Source organism: Crocuta crocuta, unplaced genomic scaffold (assembly GCF_008692635.1).
Source record: "Crocuta crocuta isolate KB4526 unplaced genomic scaffold, BGI_CrCroc_1.0 scaffold38, whole genome shotgun sequence".
Classification (NCBI taxonomy): domain Eukaryota; kingdom Metazoa; phylum Chordata; class Mammalia; order Carnivora; family Hyaenidae; genus Crocuta; species Crocuta crocuta.
The window spans coordinates 2,918,932-2,939,265 of NW_027532605.1; the positions used below are offsets into that span (position 1 = coordinate 2,918,932).

The 20,334-nt window shown below is 36.4% G+C and overlaps 1 protein-coding gene across 1 annotated transcript in view; it reads left to right on the plus strand.

Moving 5' to 3' along the window:
- STAT4 (signal transducer and activator of transcription 4) overlaps positions 1–20,334 on the plus strand; it is a 116,793-nt gene that overhangs the window by 59,635 nt on the left and 36,824 nt on the right. Inside the window, exon 6 of the mRNA XM_077780207.1 lies at positions 19,342–19,440. Coding sequence (XP_077636333.1) covers positions 19,342–19,440 — 99 coding nt within the window. The remainder of the gene's footprint in view (positions 1–19,341; positions 19,441–20,334) is intronic.

Sequence of the window (20,334 nt, forward strand, 5' to 3'; positions counted from 1 at the left end):
TTAAAAAAAAATAAAAGTCTGAGTATAGCAGGTCTTTTTCCTGAAAATAATACCAGGTCTGCTTTTACCTTTCCTTTTCAGACACCTCCTACTATGCTAACTAACAGTTGCTCTGTCTCTTTGGAGAGCAACCAAGCTTTAAGACTATGAATCTCAAAGACTCATAGAGGCAAGAAGATTGAAATTAAAAATTCAAAAGCATTATATGAAAAGAAGGAGATGGTACCTAAGATAGGGAGGATTTCTGAGGAGGGAAAAAGAGAAACTGGGGTAGAATTAAATTTGTCTTGGACACAGGAAAGGATAGAATTGATACCACATATAATAAATGGGTGATGTGTCAGGCACACTTGAGCACACACTGTAGGGAAGTGGAAGAAAATGGTATACGGAAATCAGAGGCAGAAGGGCCAACACACATAGAATTGAAGAGACCAAAACAAATGGAACAAAAATAACAATCAAAAATATATTCTCAAAGAATCCTTTTCTGGGTTGTCAAAAAACCCATTTGGAGTAGAGTTGAGAGAGTTAATGAAAGTATACTACATTCCTTACTCTTTTTTTTGTTTGTTTGTTTTGTTTTGTTTTTAAATATTTTTATTTATTTCTAGGAGAGAGAGAGAGACAGCGTGAGGAGGGGAGGGTCAGAGAGAGAGGGAGTCACAGACTGAAACAGGCTCCAGGCTCCGAGCTGGCAGTCAGCACAGAGCCCGACGCGGGGCTCGAACCCACGAACCGCGAGATCATGACCTAAGCGAAAGTCGGACCCTTAACCGACTAAGCCACCCAGGCGCCCCCATTCCTTACTCTTTAATGGAATTTCAAAAGCTTACCTGTCACTCCAGACACTATCAGTGAAGTTTCAATCACAATGCCATGCAACCACGGTGTCTTGTGATTGGTGCAAATGAAAATGACAGAGAGATGGAACAACTGGGACTGTGCATCACCCAGCCGTGCCATCAGTGCAGCAGTCCGCAGGGAGAGCGGCGTGGATTAGCGTGAAGTCATCCACCGAGTGGCTGTGGTGAAAACACAGCTGAGAACCACTAGATGCAAAAATACTTTTGATAAACTCAAAGGTAATTGCTAGAAGCATATGAAACTATATGGATACCTTCCAAGTAATGGAGAAGATGAAAGAAAAGAACGATGGGCTGTATAGGAAAAGACAGGCAAAGGAAGTAGAAAATCAGGTGACAAAGTAAAACAAAAGCATTTAAATGTGGCCACGAATGCAAGTGGATTAAGCGGTCTTTAAAGATAAAAGGATTTTCGAGGCCCCTGGGTGGCTCAGGGGGTTAAGCGTCCAACTTCAGCTCAGGTCATGACCTCATGGTCTGTTAGCTCTAACTCCACGTCGGTCTCTATGCAGACACCTCAGAGCCTAGAGCCTGCTTCGGATTCTGTGTCTCCCTTGCTCTCTGCGCCTCCCCCACTCACGTTCTGTCTCTGTCTCTCTCAAAAATAAACATTAAAAAATTTAAAATAAATAAAAATAAAAAGATTCTCACCTAGAATCAAAACAAAATTCAGCAACATGCTGTTAACAAGCAACCCCTAAAATGAAGTACTAGAAAAGTTAAAAGTAAAAGGCAAGGCAAAGATATATTAGGCGAATGCAGACAAAAAGAAGGCACGGTCACTACATCTGATGTTATAATAACATCATAAAATAGAAATGAGTTTCAATAGCTGACATTCATTTAGCGCTAAGGACATGTAACATCTCATTTAATCCTCATGAGGGTTATGAGGTTGTTAGACAATGTCACATTCCAGCTCAAAAGCAATAACCAGGATAAATATGATGACTGTAAGAGACAATTTCAAATGGACATATACCATTCACAGAGCAGTATGCAACAGATCATTCTGAATCAACATATAAAGTAAAAATTGTAATAAACGCAAGAAGGGATGAGAAAAATCGAGTAGTGGTGGGACACTTTATCGTACCTTTCTTAGTTTCTGACCTATCAAGGAGGCAAAAACAAATGAACAGGATGTAAATACTATAATTTAATGAAGTTGGCTTAACAATATATCACAGCATTTTAATGGTGAAAATTGTAAATATTCTAAATGCCAACAGTGGAGAATTTATTAAACAAATCAGGCCAGGGCTAGAGTAACCATCGAACAGCTATAAAATGATGTAAATGTTTTAATAACATTATAATTTAATTATCAGTTAAATGGAAGAGCAGTTACATAATGATATACAGCATGTGCTCTGAATTTTATTTTTTAAGGTGTGTGTAAACATATGTAAATATATATACAAAGAAAGGAAACTAAATGGGTACATCAAAATATTAACATTAGTCATCTCCAGATCTTGTGATTATGGGTGATTTTATTTTCTTATTTTTCCTTTAAAATTTTCTTCAAAGGGTATTTTCACCTCTTCAATTAGAGAAAAACATAACTGACCTTTGTTTAATGATTGGCCGTGATCTTACAAATATCCCACTTGATTCTCACAATGTAGAAGAGAAAGGGTACAGATTTTATACAGGAGGAAATCAAAGCTCAGAGAGGTAACATGGCTTTTTTTTTTTTTTTTTTAATGTCATAGTTAATGGCAGGGCTGGGGTAAAACCCTGACTTCTGACTCCAAATCCTGAGGACTTTCCAGGGCATTCTTCTCGGTAAACCATGTCTCCACAAAGGCCATGTTCAATGCTGCTGGTTCAGCATGTCAAGTGATCCAGCCTCTGAGGTAATAAAATATATAAACCCATACAGCTTGATAGACAGTAGGAGAAAGAGGGGACAATATATAATTAGCTTTAAATGAGCAAGGAGCTTAGGGAATGAGATAATACATGTTGGGGGAAGCTGAAAGTGGAAATAATCATGGGAAGCCAGAGTTGGTCAGTTTCAAAGGCTCTATCACCCGAGGGAAAAATTTTACCTAGTTAGCATCTTTTCTAGAGGTACCCTAGAGAGAAAAAAAAACATCCTTTAAGTATGTTTGTGTGATTTGCACTTTAGGCCAGCCTAAAATGTCACCCTGGGTATCTGTAAACCAACATTAGGAATCATGGTTTTAGTACTGGATCTACGACCGGGCTTCATGCTGCAGTTGAGGGATGGGCCCTTTGGGCACTCACTTTCCACTATTTATGAACTATTATCAGTTTTTCAGTTTCTGTTTCTCTCAGTTGCTTGATAGTTTATTTAATACCTCTGTTGCACTTCAAAATAGATTTCAGACTTTTGTTCAATGGAAAACGTACAGGGACACTTTGACAGTTGCTTTGTAAATGTCAACAATCTTCAGAGAATGATTTTGTTTCTTCAGATTGGAATAATTTTTCCATTTCTTGCTTTAGGAGTTCTACTTCTCTGATTTTTGCACAATATGTAAATTAATAAAAAAAAGTTTTTACTAGTGGAATCTTTGTTATGAAAATGGTTTTTAAATGTTTTTCCAATTACTTAATAATACAAATCTTTGTAAAAATCAAATCATGAAAAGTCTAAAAAGAAACTAAAAATCCCCTGAAATTCCACCAAAATAACAAAACCACCGTGAACATTCTGGCCACTGTCTTTTCATGCTTTTACTGCATACACACTCATATAATTTACCATAAATTAGGTATTATACATGCTGCTTTTTTATTGTAACCATTTTCTTTTTCTGCTTATCTCTATCCATGCCATCACCCCAAAGATATCATTGTTAGCCGATGTGTACTCTTCCGTACCTATACCTGACTACTTAAATAACATGGGAAAATGTACCATTTATCCTTCAATGTATTACCTGTGCTTGTAGAATTTTGTAAATGGGGAAGTCAAGATTTTGTCTTTTATAAAAATGAAGCTTTATTACTCGTTTCTCGGCTTTCCAAATTTCAATTGCAGAAATCTCTAGAATTTAATGGTAGCAAATGGCCCACAGAGTGGATGTGGCACACTTTATTATGCCATTCCTGCTAGGTGGGCAAGCACTTCACCCTGCCAACTTTTCTCTGTCATAAACAGTGTTGTAACAAACAACCTTGTACATACATTCTTATGGGTTAGTGCTCTTATTTTTATGGGATCGATTCCTAGAAATGGGCTCACTAGTCAAAGGTATAAGTACTTTAAATTTTAGGAGATAGTGTCAGGTTGCTTTCCAAATAAGTTGTAGAATGTACATTTTCATCACTAAAGTGTCTGAGGACTCTCTCCCTCACATCTCCATTAGCACTAGGTATTTTCATTCCTTTTCATTCTTGCTTACCTGATTGTTGAGGAACAATCTCTCTCTATATATCTTAAATTTGCTTTTCTCTGACTGAGGCTGGGGACCCTTTCTCACATTTATTGGTTATTAGAATGTGCTCTTTTGTCAATCTCCTATTTACTTTCTTCTATTGGGATTTCTCTTCAATATAAAAGGATTCTTTATATATTAGAAATAAACCCATGCTTGTATGGTCAATTGATCTATGACAAAAGAGGCAAAAACACAGAGTAGAGGAAAGATAGTCTCTTCAATGAATAGTGCTGGGAAAACTGGATGGCTACATGCAAAAGAATGAAACTGGACCACTTTCTTACACCACACACAAAAATAAAAATAAAGACCTAAATGTGAGACCTGAAACAATAAAATTCCAAGAAGAGAACATAGGCAGTAATTCCTTTGACATCAGCTGTAGAAATATTTTTTTAGATAGGTCTCCTGAGGCAGGGAAAACAAAAGCAAAACTGAACTATTAAGATTACATCAAAATAAAAATCTTTTGCACAGCAAAGGAAACCATCAACGAAGCAACCTACTGAATGGAAGAAGATACTTGCAAATGATAAATCTGATAAGGGATTAATATTCAAAATAGATGAAGAGCTTACAGAACTCAACACCAAACAAACAAACAATCCAATTTAAAAGTGGGCAGAGGACCTGAATAGACATTTTTCCAAAGAAAATATGCATATGGCCGATAAACACAAGAAAAGATGCTCAACATAACTAGTTGTCAGGGAAATACAAATCAAAACCACAATGAGATATAACCTCATACTGTTGGTGAGGATGTGTAGAAAAAGGAACCCTCGTGCACTGTTGGTGAGAATGTTATTTGGTGCAGCCACGATGGAAAGCAGTGAAGAGGTTCCTCAAAAAATTAAAACTATAAGTGTGACATAATCCAGTAATTTCACTACTGGACATTTACCCAAAGAAAATGAAAATACTAATTCTAAAAGATGTAGGCACCCCTATGTTTACTGCAGCATTATTTATAATAACCAAGATATGGAAACAACCCAAGTGCCCATCCATAGATGGATGGATAAAGATGTGGTATATATATATACATACAATGGAATATTACTCATCCATAAAAATGAATGAGCTCTTGCCATTTGCAAGAACATGGATGGACCTAGAGGGTGTAATGTTAAGTGAACTAAGTCAGACAAAGAAAGACAAATACCGTATGATTTTACTCATATGTGACTTTAAGAAACAAAACAAATGAACAAAGAAAAATAGAAACAAGCAAAGAAAAAGAACATATTCTTAAATACAAAGAATAAACTGGTAGTGGACAAAGAGGAGGCATGGGGGAGTTAAAATAAAGGGGATTAGAGTACCCCTATCATGATGACCGCTGAGTTATGTAAAGAATTGATGAATCACTGTACTGTACACCTGAAAGTAACACTGTTAATAATACATCAATAAAAATTTTTAAATATTTTTAAAAATACCTTTCATAGTGCATAACTCTTTCACATGAGTTATTGATATTTTCCTTAGTCTAATATGTCTTTTGGATTTATGATATCTTTTTCCACACAGAAAATATTTAAATATAGTGAAAAATCCACCCTTTTCATATAGTTTCTGGGGACCTTGCCATTGGCTAAAAGTCTTCCAACTCTTAAGTTATACAAGTTTTCCTAAATTTTATTTGAACATTTTAAAAAGATTAAGCCTTGCATCTACAGAGAATTCTTAGAAAGATCTAGATAAATTCTGGATTGATGGACAAGTATATCAGCAAGATTTTTTTAACTAATCCTACTGAACTGAAATACCAGCTTTCTATGTTAACTTTCTCATATGATAATTCTCTTTCATATGCTCTGCTGAGTAGTTATATATCAATATTATCAATTTTAATGTAAACTTATAAATTAGGAATAGACTACATGTCACAGTGTTATGTCGATATCTAGTATGACAAGTCCTCCTCCCCCAACTTGGAGACAATGACCTAGTGGTTAACTGATTGGAAACATACACTTTTGTGTCAAATTGAATTCTGGATTCAAGTCACTTAACATCTCTTTATCTTAGTTTACCTATCTGCAAATTGGGATGATAGTACTTATCATGAACAGTTGTTGTGAAGATTAAATGAAGCAAAACATGAAACACTTGGAAAATTCCCTGGCATAAGTTAAGCACTGAAAAATTAACCTTTGTCATTTCTTAACTGTTGTACAGGATTTCTTTCATATGCACATCATTGACTCTTCCCTTCAACCTAAACCCTCTGGAAGCAACTCTTAGGAGTCTAACTTCAACTGCATTAAATATATGTATTCATTTTGGGCCAATTAAAATTTTTATGATACTATGTGTCACATCCTAGAACTCTGTTACATTTGTTCTGTGTTATGTTTTTAGTTTATGCCTTCTCAGATCTTGTTTAAAGTCTTCAATATGGCCTTAGTTCAATGACTTGCATATTACTTGCACCTTTCTTGTTAAATGTATTCCTACTTTAAAAAATATTTTTCTTATTATTCTGATTGTAACATTTTCCCCATGTCCAGTTCTAGATGGTTATTCCCAGTGGGGGGAAAAAATATCATCTTGTTTATTCCTTCTAGTATTTTTTATTGGAGTTCCTTGTTTGTTTGTTTGTTTGTTTGTTTGTTTTTTACTATACATATAATTATATCATCAGTAAGACAGGTATGTGTATACCTTCTTTACCAAGATTTACATTTAATACTCCATTTTCCTGTATCTATACTTTTGTCTAAATACCCTTTATTATGATAATGATGTCTCCTTGTTATGTTATCACAAGAATAGAGGTAAAAGGGTGACCAAAGGATCCATTTCCTTTACCATCAATAAAAGATATGTCCCACCATACAGAAAGCTGGAGACTCAGCTTGGGTACGAACGAACCCACTCAGGGGACTGCTTTCATGGTTCAAGTCTCCCCAAGGCAGCGTCACTACCAATGATACTGTTCAACCCAGGTGAGGACCCAGGCCTTTGAGAAACAAAGTTGTTATCTCCATGAGTATTTAGTACTTTACTGTCCTCTCCCAAGTAATCTCAAGACTCTAGCTTCATCTTCCTGGCTACTAGGGACATGTGACTTATAAAAACTCCAGAAGGACTTAAAGACAGAAGCCTCTATCAACACAGAAATTGAATAATATGCTTTTCCTATTAGTATCTCAGGAGGAAATTATTGCAATTTACCCACCTTGTCATTTGAGCCTTCAACATGCATTTATGAAGTACCTATAACGTGACAGCTATTTCAAGATTAGCCATGAAGATGACCAAGTCTGCTTTTGAAAGATGCCGTCTAAATGGGGAATCAGAGAGAGAAATAAATAAAGGAAATGCTGTGTGTTAAGTTCTATAACACAAGACATGTGCAGGATCTGGAATTTTGTCTTTCTTCCAAGCTAACAAATGAGCTTGTTATTGTTTCATGGATTCTAGAAAAAGCCATGCCTCTGGATCAGAGATAACTTTATTACTCACAACAGAAGCAGTAGTCGGATCTTCATGCCCATTTGCATTGGTTTCCCATGTGCCCCAGGTGCCAGGGTGATGCAGCAGACCCATCATAGTTGTCTGCATGCTCAGTGGATTGTGTTACAGGAGAAGAACATTGAACTTGAGGAATTCACTGTTTTTATAGGTAGAGAAAGCAAACCTGCTCTTTGGTTGGGGGTGTGGCAGGGGAGCCTTTCCCTCAGTAAGGTTGCCTGCTGCAAATACAACTTTGAAAGATGAGGTGAATAGCAGAGTGGTCAGGACCTTGCACTCTTGCCATATCCAGCCAGATCATGCAGGGACACCCAGGGTCCACGGCAGTTCGCCTCTACCAAAAGTAAATATAACTGCCACAGCCAGTAAGACCTCAGTTGTCTCAGGAAGTGATTCAATAATCTTGTAACCAAACACAGGGTCATTTTCTGTTGGTTGGTTGGTTTTCATCACGGTAGCTATCTTGACGTTCCATGAAGAATGGTTAGTCCTTAAACAGATATATCAAAGAAACGATTCTTATTTCCAAGGAAAATAAAATTAAATGCAGCTGTGGCTCAAAGGGTTTGGTTAACTAAAGAAGGAGTGCAGTTTTTAAAAGGCAGTAATGATTTAGAAAGGTCATCGTTTATAGAATAAAATACACTCAGATTTGAAGAGTTTCTTCTCTCTAACTTCCTCATTCCATGACTTTTCACAAATAATATAAGCCCTGGGCTTCCTAAGATGTACCTTGTAGGCTATTGTCAACATTAAAAAACAAGTCATATAAAGCACCGTGCATGTAATAGGTATTCAGTAAGTGACAGGCTCTATTACTGTTATGTTCAAACATATAAATAGTAAGTAGAGTTTGTTAACATTTACCTTGTGTTCTTCCTGTCATTCTGAATTAAGCAGTTCATTTATCTCTTAATTACAGAGCTGTGAATTACTGAGAGCATTGAATTTTAGTCATCCAAATGATCTAACTAGGCTCCAACTCTTTCTTCCTCTTTTCACTGGAATGACAAAGTTTCAAAGCCAACATTCATCTTTTACAAAAACCTTTTCCGAAATCAAGCAAAGAGAAAGATCTGATATGAAGTATATACGTGTAATTTATCACTTCATGTTTCATTTTAACCATAAAAGTAACACATGCTTAATTATTTAAAAAATTTTAATACCAAAGAATTAGAGTAAAAGTTAAATTTCCATCATTGCCCCAATCCCATTTCCCCAAGGAGAATCATTAATGAGAGTTTGATGTGTTCATTCCGGGGCTTTTTCTATGCATAGAAAGTGTAATATTAGTTATTTTCTTCCAAAGATTATATGAATTATGCTCAGGGGAAAGCACTATATTATTATTATTTCTAATTACTAGCTTGTGGGTTAATTTTTTTCTTAATTCAAAGCAGTTTTTAGTGTTTATATGCATGCACAAGTTAGTCCTAAAGAAACGGCAAGAAAGTCCCTACTGTCTGATGTTTTGAAAGCCCCAAATACAGTCTTCCTTTTTCTGGAGTTTTATATTCATGTAAATATATTTCCTAGAACATAACTCGGTCTTCGTTACCTTTATAATAGTTTTTTGTTCATTTCTGTGAAACCTATTAATAGGAAGATTTTTATCTTCTGTAACTTACCATTTGTTAGCTTTCAACTCCACTAACACCCCCATGAGGTAATAAAGAAAACTCCCCATATTTATAGAGTGTTTTACAAATTACAAAACTCTTTCTCAAATGTCTGCCTTGTTCCTCCATGACTATGATGAGTGGCAACTGACTAATAAGACAAAGTAATAAAAGTTAAAAGGTGACTTGCCTAAGGTCACACAGCCACAAGCAGTCACAAACCCAGTTTCCCCTAGTTTATTAGAGAGCTGTCAAGCAGCTTCGCAGAGCCCCGTTGTCCAGGATGAGTTGACCCTTCACCGACACAAAACATCATGAAGGAAATATACTCAGAATTTATAGAAGCCATATTTTATTCCTTTAAGAAATATTTTCTTTTCATTTATATAAAAAAAACTAAGACAAGCTATATATACCTGCAGCTAATTTTAAGCTACTGTGTTCTAAAATGGATGCATTATTATCAGCATAAATAGAATTAAGGCATTAATCATTTCCATCCATGGAGAATCTGTACCTCACTTTTCTTTTATCAAGAAATTCTTTGTGGTGATGAGAGGATTTAAAGCTGACTAAACAGGGAGTGCCTAGGTGACTCAGTTGGTAAGCCTCTTGGTTTTGGCTTGATTTCTTGATTTTGACTCTTGATTTCGGCTCAGGTCATGATCTTACAGTGGGGTTCGTGGGATCAAGCCCAGAGTCAGGCTCTGCACTGACAGCAGGGAGTCTGCTTGGGATTTTCTCTCTGTACCTCCCCATTTCTCAAAATAAATAAGTAAACCCAAAAAATAAATAAACGAATAAATAAATAATGAATGAATGAATGAATGAATGAATGAATAAATGAAAATAAAGCTAACTGAACAAGAGAGGCAGGCCACTCTATTCCTTTACCTTGTTCATTCCCAGTAAGAGAAATAGCATAAGGATATGTGAGACCTGTGACTTCAATAAGACAATTTAAAAAATAGACTTGATTCTTCAGAGCAGTCTTAAGTTTACAGAAAAACTGAGTGGAAAGTACAAAAAGTTCCCATCTACTCCCTTAGCCTTGCCTCCCCCTGCCAGTGCGTTTCCCTATCATTAGCATCTTGCATTCAGTGTGGCACATTTGCTACAACTGACGAATCAGTAATGCATTCCTATTAAAGAAAGTCTGTAGTTTCCTTTAGGGTTCATTCTTTGTGTTCCACAGTTCTGTGGGTTTTAACAAACACATAATGTCATGTAGCCACCATTACAATCTCATACAGAAAAGTTTCACTGCCCTGAAAAATCCCCTGTGCTCCACCTGTTCATTCCTCCCTCCCTCCCCCCGCAACTCCTAGTAAACACTGATCCTTTTACTGTCTCCGTAGTTTTCCCCTATGATACCTAGCCTTTTTATACTGGCTTATTTCATTCAGCAACAACTTTACGTCTTCTCTTTGTGTAACTTGATAGCTCATTTCATTTTATCACTGAATAATATTCTATGGTATAGACGCACCACATTTTGTTTGTCCATTCACCTATTAAAAGACATCTCAGTTGTTTCCAAGTTTTGATAATTTGAATAAAGTTGCTATAAACATTTGTATTCCGGCTTTTTAAAAAATTTTTTTAAAATTATTTTCTTAATGTTTATTTTTGAGAGAGAGACAGAGACAAAGTGTAAATGGGGGAGGAGAAGAGAGAGAGAGAGACAGAGAGAGAGAAAGAGAGACATACAAATTAACCCAGTCTCCAGGCTCTTGAGCTGCCCAACACAGGGCTCCGGTCAATGAGCTGTGAGATCATGACCTGAGCTGAAGTGGGAGGCTTAACCAACTGAGCCACTAAGGCGCCACACGTATCCTGGCTTTTGTGTGAGCCTAAGTTTTTAATTCATTTGGGTAAATAGGAGTATGATTCCTGGATCATACGGAGAATGTTTGACTTTTGTTTTTTGTTTTTTTTACAAATAGTTTATTGTCAAATTAGTTTCCACATAACACCCAGTGCTCATCCCCACAAGTGCCCTCCTCCATGCCCATCAGTCCTCAGTTTTTGTCAGCATTCAAGAGTCTCTCATGGTTTGCCTCTCTCCCTTTCCCCCACCATTTCCGCCCTTCTTCTCCCCCTTGTTCCTCTGTCAAGTTCCTCCTAATCCTCCAATACGTGCAAACATATGATATTTGTCTTTCTCTGCCTGACTTATTTCGCTCAGCATAACCCCCTCAAGGTCCATCCATGTGGCTACACATGGCCAGATTTCATTGTTTCTCATTGCCATGTAGTATTCCATGGTATAGATAAACCACATCTTCTTGATCCATTCATCCGTTGATGGACACTTAGGCTCTTTCCATGTTTTAGCTATTGTGGAGAGTGCTGCTATGAACATTGGGGTACATGGAGAATGTTTGACTTTGTGAGAAACTGCCGAACTATCTTCCACAGTAGCTGTGCCATTTGAAAGTTCCTGTTGTGCCACATCCTCTTCAATATTTGGTGTAGTCTGTGTTTTGGATTTAACCTTTCCAATAGCTGTGTAATGATACCTCATGGTTGTTTTAATTATCATGAAAGATGGTTGCTTTTTAAATCTATTAGATGGATCCTTCTACATCTAAATCAGACTTAAGACAACTAGGTCAACTCTTCTTGAAACTGGTTGTGTTTTTTCCACCATAGACATGTTCTTATGATTTTAGTGAGAAAATACTAGGTAGAAGCCATTAAGAAAAATGATGTGCCCAGAACAAAGAGAAGCAAATAGGAAAAAGCTGATGCTGAGAACATGCTGTCAAGTAGAAACAGGCCATTGTGTTTGGCACTGGTAAGAGGCAAAAAAAAAAAAAAAAAGACTTAGCAGTATTTGGGATGATAAAAGGGGAAAGAGCTCATTGGCAACCAGAAGTGTGCAGTAGATTGCAGATTGCCAATAAAAATGTGCATGAAAATATTTGACTCCGTAATTAGAGACAACAGCTTCACATCCCAGAGATACCATAAAAGAAGAAATATCCACATTTGAGTGCAGTTTGGTTATAGGTAGTTAAAAACAATGAGAAGTCAAAATTTCTCTAACTGAAGTTAAGAGAAGAGCTGCTATAGCAGAACCAAGGAGTGCCTTGGCCATATCCCCTTGGGCCTCATCATTTAAGTTCAATCTGGTGGAGTTATAAGTGCTAGCTAGAGATTATTTAGATAGATAGATAGAGATAGAAATGTGTAGATAGAGATATAGATTTTTTTGTCTTCAGAGCTAACGAAGATAAGAGTTGGTATAAAAAAGCTCCAGTTCCCAAAGGCCTTGGGTAAAGAGCTTTGTCACATGCTCTCCACTGGCTCCTAACCCATCTTAGCCAGTGGCTTGATGGTTTACTGGATGTCTTTTCTTTGTCTCGCTTATCCCCTCTCCCATAACTGTTTTTTAGAATCAACTCCCAATGATACGTTTTGCACTCAAAATTCTTATATCCAGGGTTAGCTTTTGGAGGAAGGCAGGCCCAGACAGCTGTTGATTACATGTTTTCTCAGAATCCCACATCCCCTTTGGTTCCCACTGTCTCCCTCTTTCCAGGCTCACCCGAAGTTTCCCCCTTTATCTGACCCGAGACTCATTATTTCCATCATGTAGTTGCCAAGTCATTGACTGCAGCCAGAAAACAACATCTGAAATTCTTTCACGATGCAGAGGCAATTAATTAAATGTAGTGTTAACTCTTCCTCATGTGTTTGCATTTTAAAGGGGATCCTTGGAGAAAGAACTCAAAGGAGTGAATGAATGTCTAGTTGTGAAATCTCAGATTCTGTGCCACCTGAATGGAGGAGATTATTTTAAGCAAGACTTCTCATATCCTTTGCCTCTGATTCTGGTACTCCTTAGACCATTTGGGAGGAAAAAAAAAGCAGATGAGCTAGTCACTCTTTAGTGACAAATCAAAATTAGTATATGTGCTGCCGAAGCGAGCATGTGACAAGTCAAAATTAGAAATTAAATAGAAGGGCTGGAAAAGAGCAATTTGAAGGAAAGCCAAAGAATTTGGCATAAAGTAACAAAACGAATAAAACAGCATATTCATTAATCCTAAAACACCTTTTTTCAGCATTTTAATCTCTGAAAGAAAAAGGCATCTTATAATCAATAGCATCTCTTGATTATTGTTGTCAGGTGGCAAACACAATGTCATCGTCATTGCCTGTGATATGAAACTTGGTCATAGCTATTCGTGTTGCTGTCACTTCAGTTGAATTATGTGCACTGTTGGCATAGCATATGTTGAGTTTAATTGCTGTTTAAAGTGTCATCAGTATAATACTGATTTAGGATTGAAACAAATAGCTATCATTTATGCAAAATGGGATGGAAGAAATCAGCAGGGTACAAATTTGATATTTGTTAAGCAAATTATGTGTCACTGGATGAATGATCCTAAAGTCCATATTTTCATGGAAAGTAACAGTGAAGTGCTTTATAGGATATAAGAAAGGAAGATGCACACAGGTAGAAGAAGTTGTGTTGTATTTTATTTTTGCAATTCCTGCAAAAGGATTGCCTATCATACACAAAGCAACAGTGGCAAGAGAAATTGCCAATCCCTCACAATAGGTGAATGAAATATCAGTGCAATGGCAAGCTCGAGTAAACAAATCATGTATTGCATAGAACTACCTTTAAATGTATAGTATCTATTTATCAGAACCTTCCTGCTGATTTGGAACAGAATAGTCTTAACTTTCAGGATGATGCTATTGAGGAAAAAGTTAAATATGTGCTTAATTAAATGGGTAATGCCTGGGATGGAGAATTTGTTTCCTTTGATGAGACCTAAAATTATACTGTCAGTGCAAAAAGATCTTTAAAGCATATGAGTTTGGGTTACGACAAGCAGTGTGTCACTGTACTCTTATACCTGCCAATTGCTGAAGTTACCACCATATTTAATTTAACTTAAATGATGTCTAAGAATAAGAACTTCTTCAAAGATATTATTGGGATGGGCATTAAGGAGGGCACTTGTGATGAGCCTTGGGTGTTATAGGTTAGTGATAAGTCTGTAAATTCTACCCCTGAAACCAATATGCTGTATATGTAGCTAACTTGAATTTAAATAAAATCTTGGAATAAGCCGGAAAAAAGATAGGATATTATTGAGTGGGCCAAAAGAATATGGATGATAGTTGAGCTGATCGAGGGCTGGTTAGAGGGCTTCTGGAATAGACATCCAGGAACCTACTATATATTCTTGTCTTCAGTGATTTTATGGACATGTTTCTGAACAGTGAAAGAATAATTTCACCTGAAAACATTGTGATCTGATTGTTAATCAAGATGGCATGACCAGGCCACTATAACCCTTCAGTGTTTCAGTCAACCAACCATTTAAGGACCATTTGCAGAAGGAATGTGAGTCTTGGTTCTTGTCTGAAATTTTTCTATTAAGACCTTCCGGTAAGATCAAGAAAGTGTCAGCATCAAGACTTACAGAATGGAGACAGTAGCTGTGCACCCTTTAAAGAAATGCTGCATCACCAAAATTCTTGATGTCCCAGAGGACAGTATTCTATGGAATACTATGAATGCCAATGAGTCTAAGTTGAAAAGAGATTCAGAAAATTTGAATTCTAAGTATGTGAAGAAGTTTTAGGAATACATTAACCATTACTTCACATGTATTTACCTTTTTTATACACACACAGTATTGATATGCGATTTTAAATATTTACATCTCTATAGAAATAAATCCAGAGTTCTTTCAATAAGGATAAAATAAAAACTCCAAGAGATAAAAGGCATATGTCATAGTTTATATTTTTGCTTCAAGGCCAAAAGCATCATTAAAGTTCAGTTCATAGAAATGGTAGGATTGACCTGCTAGAATATAATGTCTGAATGTCTGTGAGAGAATCCTAGGGAATACAATCCACAGGATAGATTTTAACATGCCTCTTTCAGTAACTGATCAAATTAACCAGGGGAAAAAAAAAATCAACGGAGGTTCAGAAATTCGAGCCCCACATCAGGCTCTGTGCTGACAGCTAGCTCAGAACCTGGCACCTGCTTCAGATTCTATATCTCCCTCTCTCTCTGCCCCTCCCCTGTTCATGCTGTCTCTCTTTCTCTCTTTTTCTCAAATAAATAAAGACATTAAAACATTAAAAAAAAAAAAGACATTTGCACTGAATGCAGACTTCACATTCCCCACAAGCTCATATTGGACATTTACAGACGGTCCATCAGGGGGGAGGGGGCCACAAAGCAAGTCTCAGCAAATTTTAGGTGGTTGAAGTCATTCAGAATATCTACTCTAATTAGATTTTTTCAACCTGTAAAAAAATCAGTGAAAAAAGCCCCATAGAAGTAGAAAACCCCTATGTTTTGAAATTAACCAATACATTTATTTCTAAATAAGACACAGGATGAAGGTGAAATTCTGATGGAAGTTAGATGATAGAAAAGGGAGAAAAATGTTATCAATATTCACTCAAGATATGATTTGTGTATGTAGAAAATCCAAGAGAGTCTACATATCAATTGCTAGCAATTGTTAAGAGATATTCAAAACATATTATTAGAGGGGTATCTGGGTGACCAAGTCAATTGAGCACCTGACTTCGGTTCAGGTCATGATCTCACGATTTGTGAGTTTGAGCCCCGCATCTGGCTCTGTGCTGACAGCTCAGAGCCTGGAGCCTGCTTTGGATTCTGTGTCTCCCTGTCTCTCTGCCCCTCCCTTGCTTGCACCCTGCCTGTCTCTCTCTCAAAAGTAAACATTAAAAGTTAAAAAAAAAAACCCCACATATTAGAATCAATAAGAGTTTTGTAAAGTTGCTAGATTCAAAATCAATATACAAAGTCAAATCTATTTCTACAGAGGAGCACAAATAATTAGGAAAGAAAGATATCATTTATTCTATTATCAAAAATATCAATTATATGGAAATAAACCTAACAAAAAATGTGTAAGATCTCCATAGATAATTATAATGCTTAATAGAAAGACATAAAAGAAGACCTAAATAAATGGATTAGAACACAATTATAAAGATTCCAAGTCTCCCAAATGTATCTAAAAGATTTAGTGACATTCAAATTCTCAACATGATTATGTGCATGTGTGCAGGCTGGCAAGCTGGTTCTAAATTTTATATGGAAGTGCAAAGAAACCTATTTTACTTGATGTCAAAACTTATTATAAAGCTCTAGTAACTAAAATAGTCGGTGGATAAAACAGAGATAGAATCTTAGATGGAATCAAGTCCAGAAACAAACCCACCTGCATGTGGACACTTGATTTATGACAGACTCAGCCCAGCAGGGCACAGTGGGGGTGGAGGGAAACTTCAATAAGTATTGTCAGAACTGGGTATCCACATAGGAAAATGTAAAACGGACCCCTCATTATTAACAAGCTCCAAGGGAATTACAGTGAAAAACAGCAGGATAAAAAGATAACATAGGGGGAAAACCCTCCATGACTTCAGGTTAGGGAAAGATTTCCTAAGTCATAAAAAGCACTAATCATAAAAGAAAGAATTAATAAGTTTGATTTCACTAAAATAAACACTTCTACTCATTGACACGTGTGAAAACACAGCCATAGAGCAGAAGATAATGCACTATCCATACATAAGACAGACACACACCCAAGAGAAAATGGGCAGTTTTCTCTCTCTGGCGTTATCTTTCTTCCTTCCTCCCACAACACACAGTCAGGGGTATTGTTTTGTTTTGGTTTGGTTGGGTTTGGTTTTGGTTTTGGTTGCTTTTCTTTTTTTAAGGTTCATATACGTGGCAATTGAAAGATGAACAGGAGTATATCTTTGATATTTACAAAAATAAAAAGCACTCATTTGGTTTTGAACCTATAGTGATCAATTTTCCATAAGATGTTTTGTCTCATACATTTAAGTGAGGGACTAAGTTAGGAAAAATCCAAAAGGAAAAGTGAAAAGATAGGCTAGATGAAAACAATGGTGATGCTGTGCTCTCTTTAAGTAAGGGAGAAAAATAAACAGTTTAACTTTATAAGACGTGAGAGGAAGCTGAATCTGAAAGGGAAGGTAAACAATTCAAGTAGGAAAGGAAAATGAAAATGTACACAATAAGGCTGAGAAATGTTGAAAGATAGTATCTGAATGATCATGGGAAAGCTCCCATAGGGTGAGAAAAACAAAGGCAAATAATGGTGATTCTCAGGGTCTTAGCGGAACTCGATTTTGGATGGGAAGAGTTTTCAAGTTTATGTAAATAACAGAGCCTCCAAATGAGCCCTAGAGGAAGCCCTTTACTTTTAAAAGCAGAATATTAAAAAATAAAAAGGCAAAATAAGAAAGGATTATCTTTCTTGGGAAGTTGAACAGAAGGTATTTGGAGAAAATCAATAGAAAAATTAACAACAGGAACAAATTCTAACTAGAGACCATCTGAAATTGTCAGCATGCAGAAATGGGAATTTTGGTATATCTGCTTAATAAATAAGATTATTTTCATTTCTTTACCTTATGGGCTGCTGTCAGTTTATTTCTGTTTGTTTTTTTTTTCCTTTTGGAGCTTTCTAATTTAAAAGAGAAGAAAGGTTTTTGCAGTCTGTAGAATATGGAAGAGCAGGAACGCAGAAACTTGCTGTTTACCCTAGTTTTACAAATAGACGTCCCAATTACTATGCATCACCTCATAAAATTATGGCAGCAGTGAAGGTCATAAAAATATTTACAACCTCATTTCTTTCCTTGAAAGATCCTTTGGCTTATCAATCTGTATAATCTTACTTTTGATTAATTGTTAATTTTCCACTTTATGGTTTGTTATTCTGGGTTTTTTTTTTTTTCTGTTATTGACCTTTTGACTGTTTCATAGATAATTATCACCTTCTTCAGAGAGGAGGGTGAAGGGAAACTAAATAATTTCCTACATTTATTAAGCATCCTGTTAACCCTGTCTTGGAAAAGACCTAATAACAAAGAAGTTTAACACTACTGAAATAATGGTGTTGTTGGAAATCGTTCTATAAACCAAGACATCTCAGACACCTGCAGGGCCCTGGCTGGTGAGGTAAATTAGTGTGTGGGTTTCTCAGTGGTGGACCTTCTGGAAACTGTGGGTGACACACGCTCCTCCTGAAGGGATTACAATATTTGAACTTACACAACATACCCAGTGGCTGAATTAAACCCACAGGCTGCCAGTTTCCAGTGTTTGCACCAATGTCTGCACAGGTAATAAAAAAGGTATTAGGTGTGATTTTAAAAAATGCTTATGTATTATAAAAATATTATTGCTAAGGGGCGCCTGGGTGGCTCAGTTGGTTAAGCATCCAACTCTTGGTTTCAGCTCAGGTGATGATCTTACAGCTCCTGAGATCCAGAGCCCTACTGGGCTCTGCTCTGACAGCACGACAATGCTTGGGATTCTCGCTCTCTCTCCCTCTCTCTCTCTCTCTGCCCCTCCTCTGCTCGTACTCCTTTTTTCTCAAATCAAATAAATATTAAAAGAATATATATTATTGCTGAAATGCATGATAGTTCCATTCTAGTAAACTCACATAGTTAGAAGCTCGTAGACATGAATAACATCAAACCAGGGACCCAGAGAATGCTTGAAGCATACCACGAAGTACAGAGTTAACAAGTGACCAGCTGGGACCATCTGGTTCACAACAATTTACAGAGAAGTAACTCTTTTACGTAAAACCTATCCCAAACATAAAATAAACCGAACCCCCTGAGTGTGTGTTCAGAGCCTTTCCTACAGAAGTGCTCAAGAACTCTTTAATTATTAAAAATGATTTTTTAAGACAGAGCAATATGCTACAAAGGAGTTTTATTCACAATATAAGTTTCTGTGGTTTTAGAGCAGATTGTTGAAATAAAATCCAAATGATTTCATATATTTAACGAGAGGTTATTTTTGATTTGCAAGAAGTGATGTTTCCTTATGATATATACATTTAAGCTTTTATGTTGTTTTTGCTCACTTTTTTTCAGGGAAAATTTCATGGAAATCCAATGCATGTAGCCGTGGTCATTTCAAACTGCTTAAGGGAAGAGAGGAGAATATTGGCTGCAGCCAACATGCCCGTTCAGGTAATGTTTACCAAACTTGTGATCTTGTTAAACTCAATTTTTCTGAAACAGAAATTCTTATCTTCTTCCCCATCCAGCTCCTTCTACCTATGATAATGGTGCCAACCATCCTTCCAATCACTTGGAATCAAAGTCTTGGGATCATTTTTGAGTAGTTCCTTGTCCCTGCCTTCATACTGAGATAATTACCTAGTCTTTCTAGAGTTTGTTTCTGGAATCCTATTTATACATTCTTTTCTGTTTCCATTGGTCACACTCTGGTTCATGATCTTCAAATACCAGTTGAGGACTATAGTTAAGTACCTCCTACTTTAATTCCTAATTACCATTTGGATTTTGCTTCCTTCAGCATATTTATCCTTAGAGATTGATATGGCTCAAAATCTTCCGTGTCTCCTGATTTCCTACCTCACAAGTCTACAACTACTCCACAAGCAAAAACTTTATCTTATAGAAACTCCACAAATACTTGCTTGTTGATTGTTTCAATGTATTTTGCCCTGCCATTTTTTAAATTCAATTTTATCACACTATCCTGAATGAATTCAGAGCCCTTAACAAAGACTAATGGAGGAAACAAGGAAGCCCTTGGGAATACTTTTTCAGTTAATCTTTATACAAAAGAAAGAATAAGTAAGCAGTTTTCCAAATAACGTGCTCCATAATTTAGTAAGTCAAAGCGCTATAATTATTTTTAAAGGTCCAAGAAAAGTATCTTTCTTGGAACCATTAAGAATTTTTAGATTTAGTTATTGTCAGGTTATGGTTGTTTAGGGAGAAGTATGAAATTTTAACAATTTCTTCTTTCTTAGATGAAGAAGGGCAGTATCATTTTTATTTAATTGAAAATCTAAAGTATAGTTCTGCTAAAGTAAATATAGCTTGACTCACAAT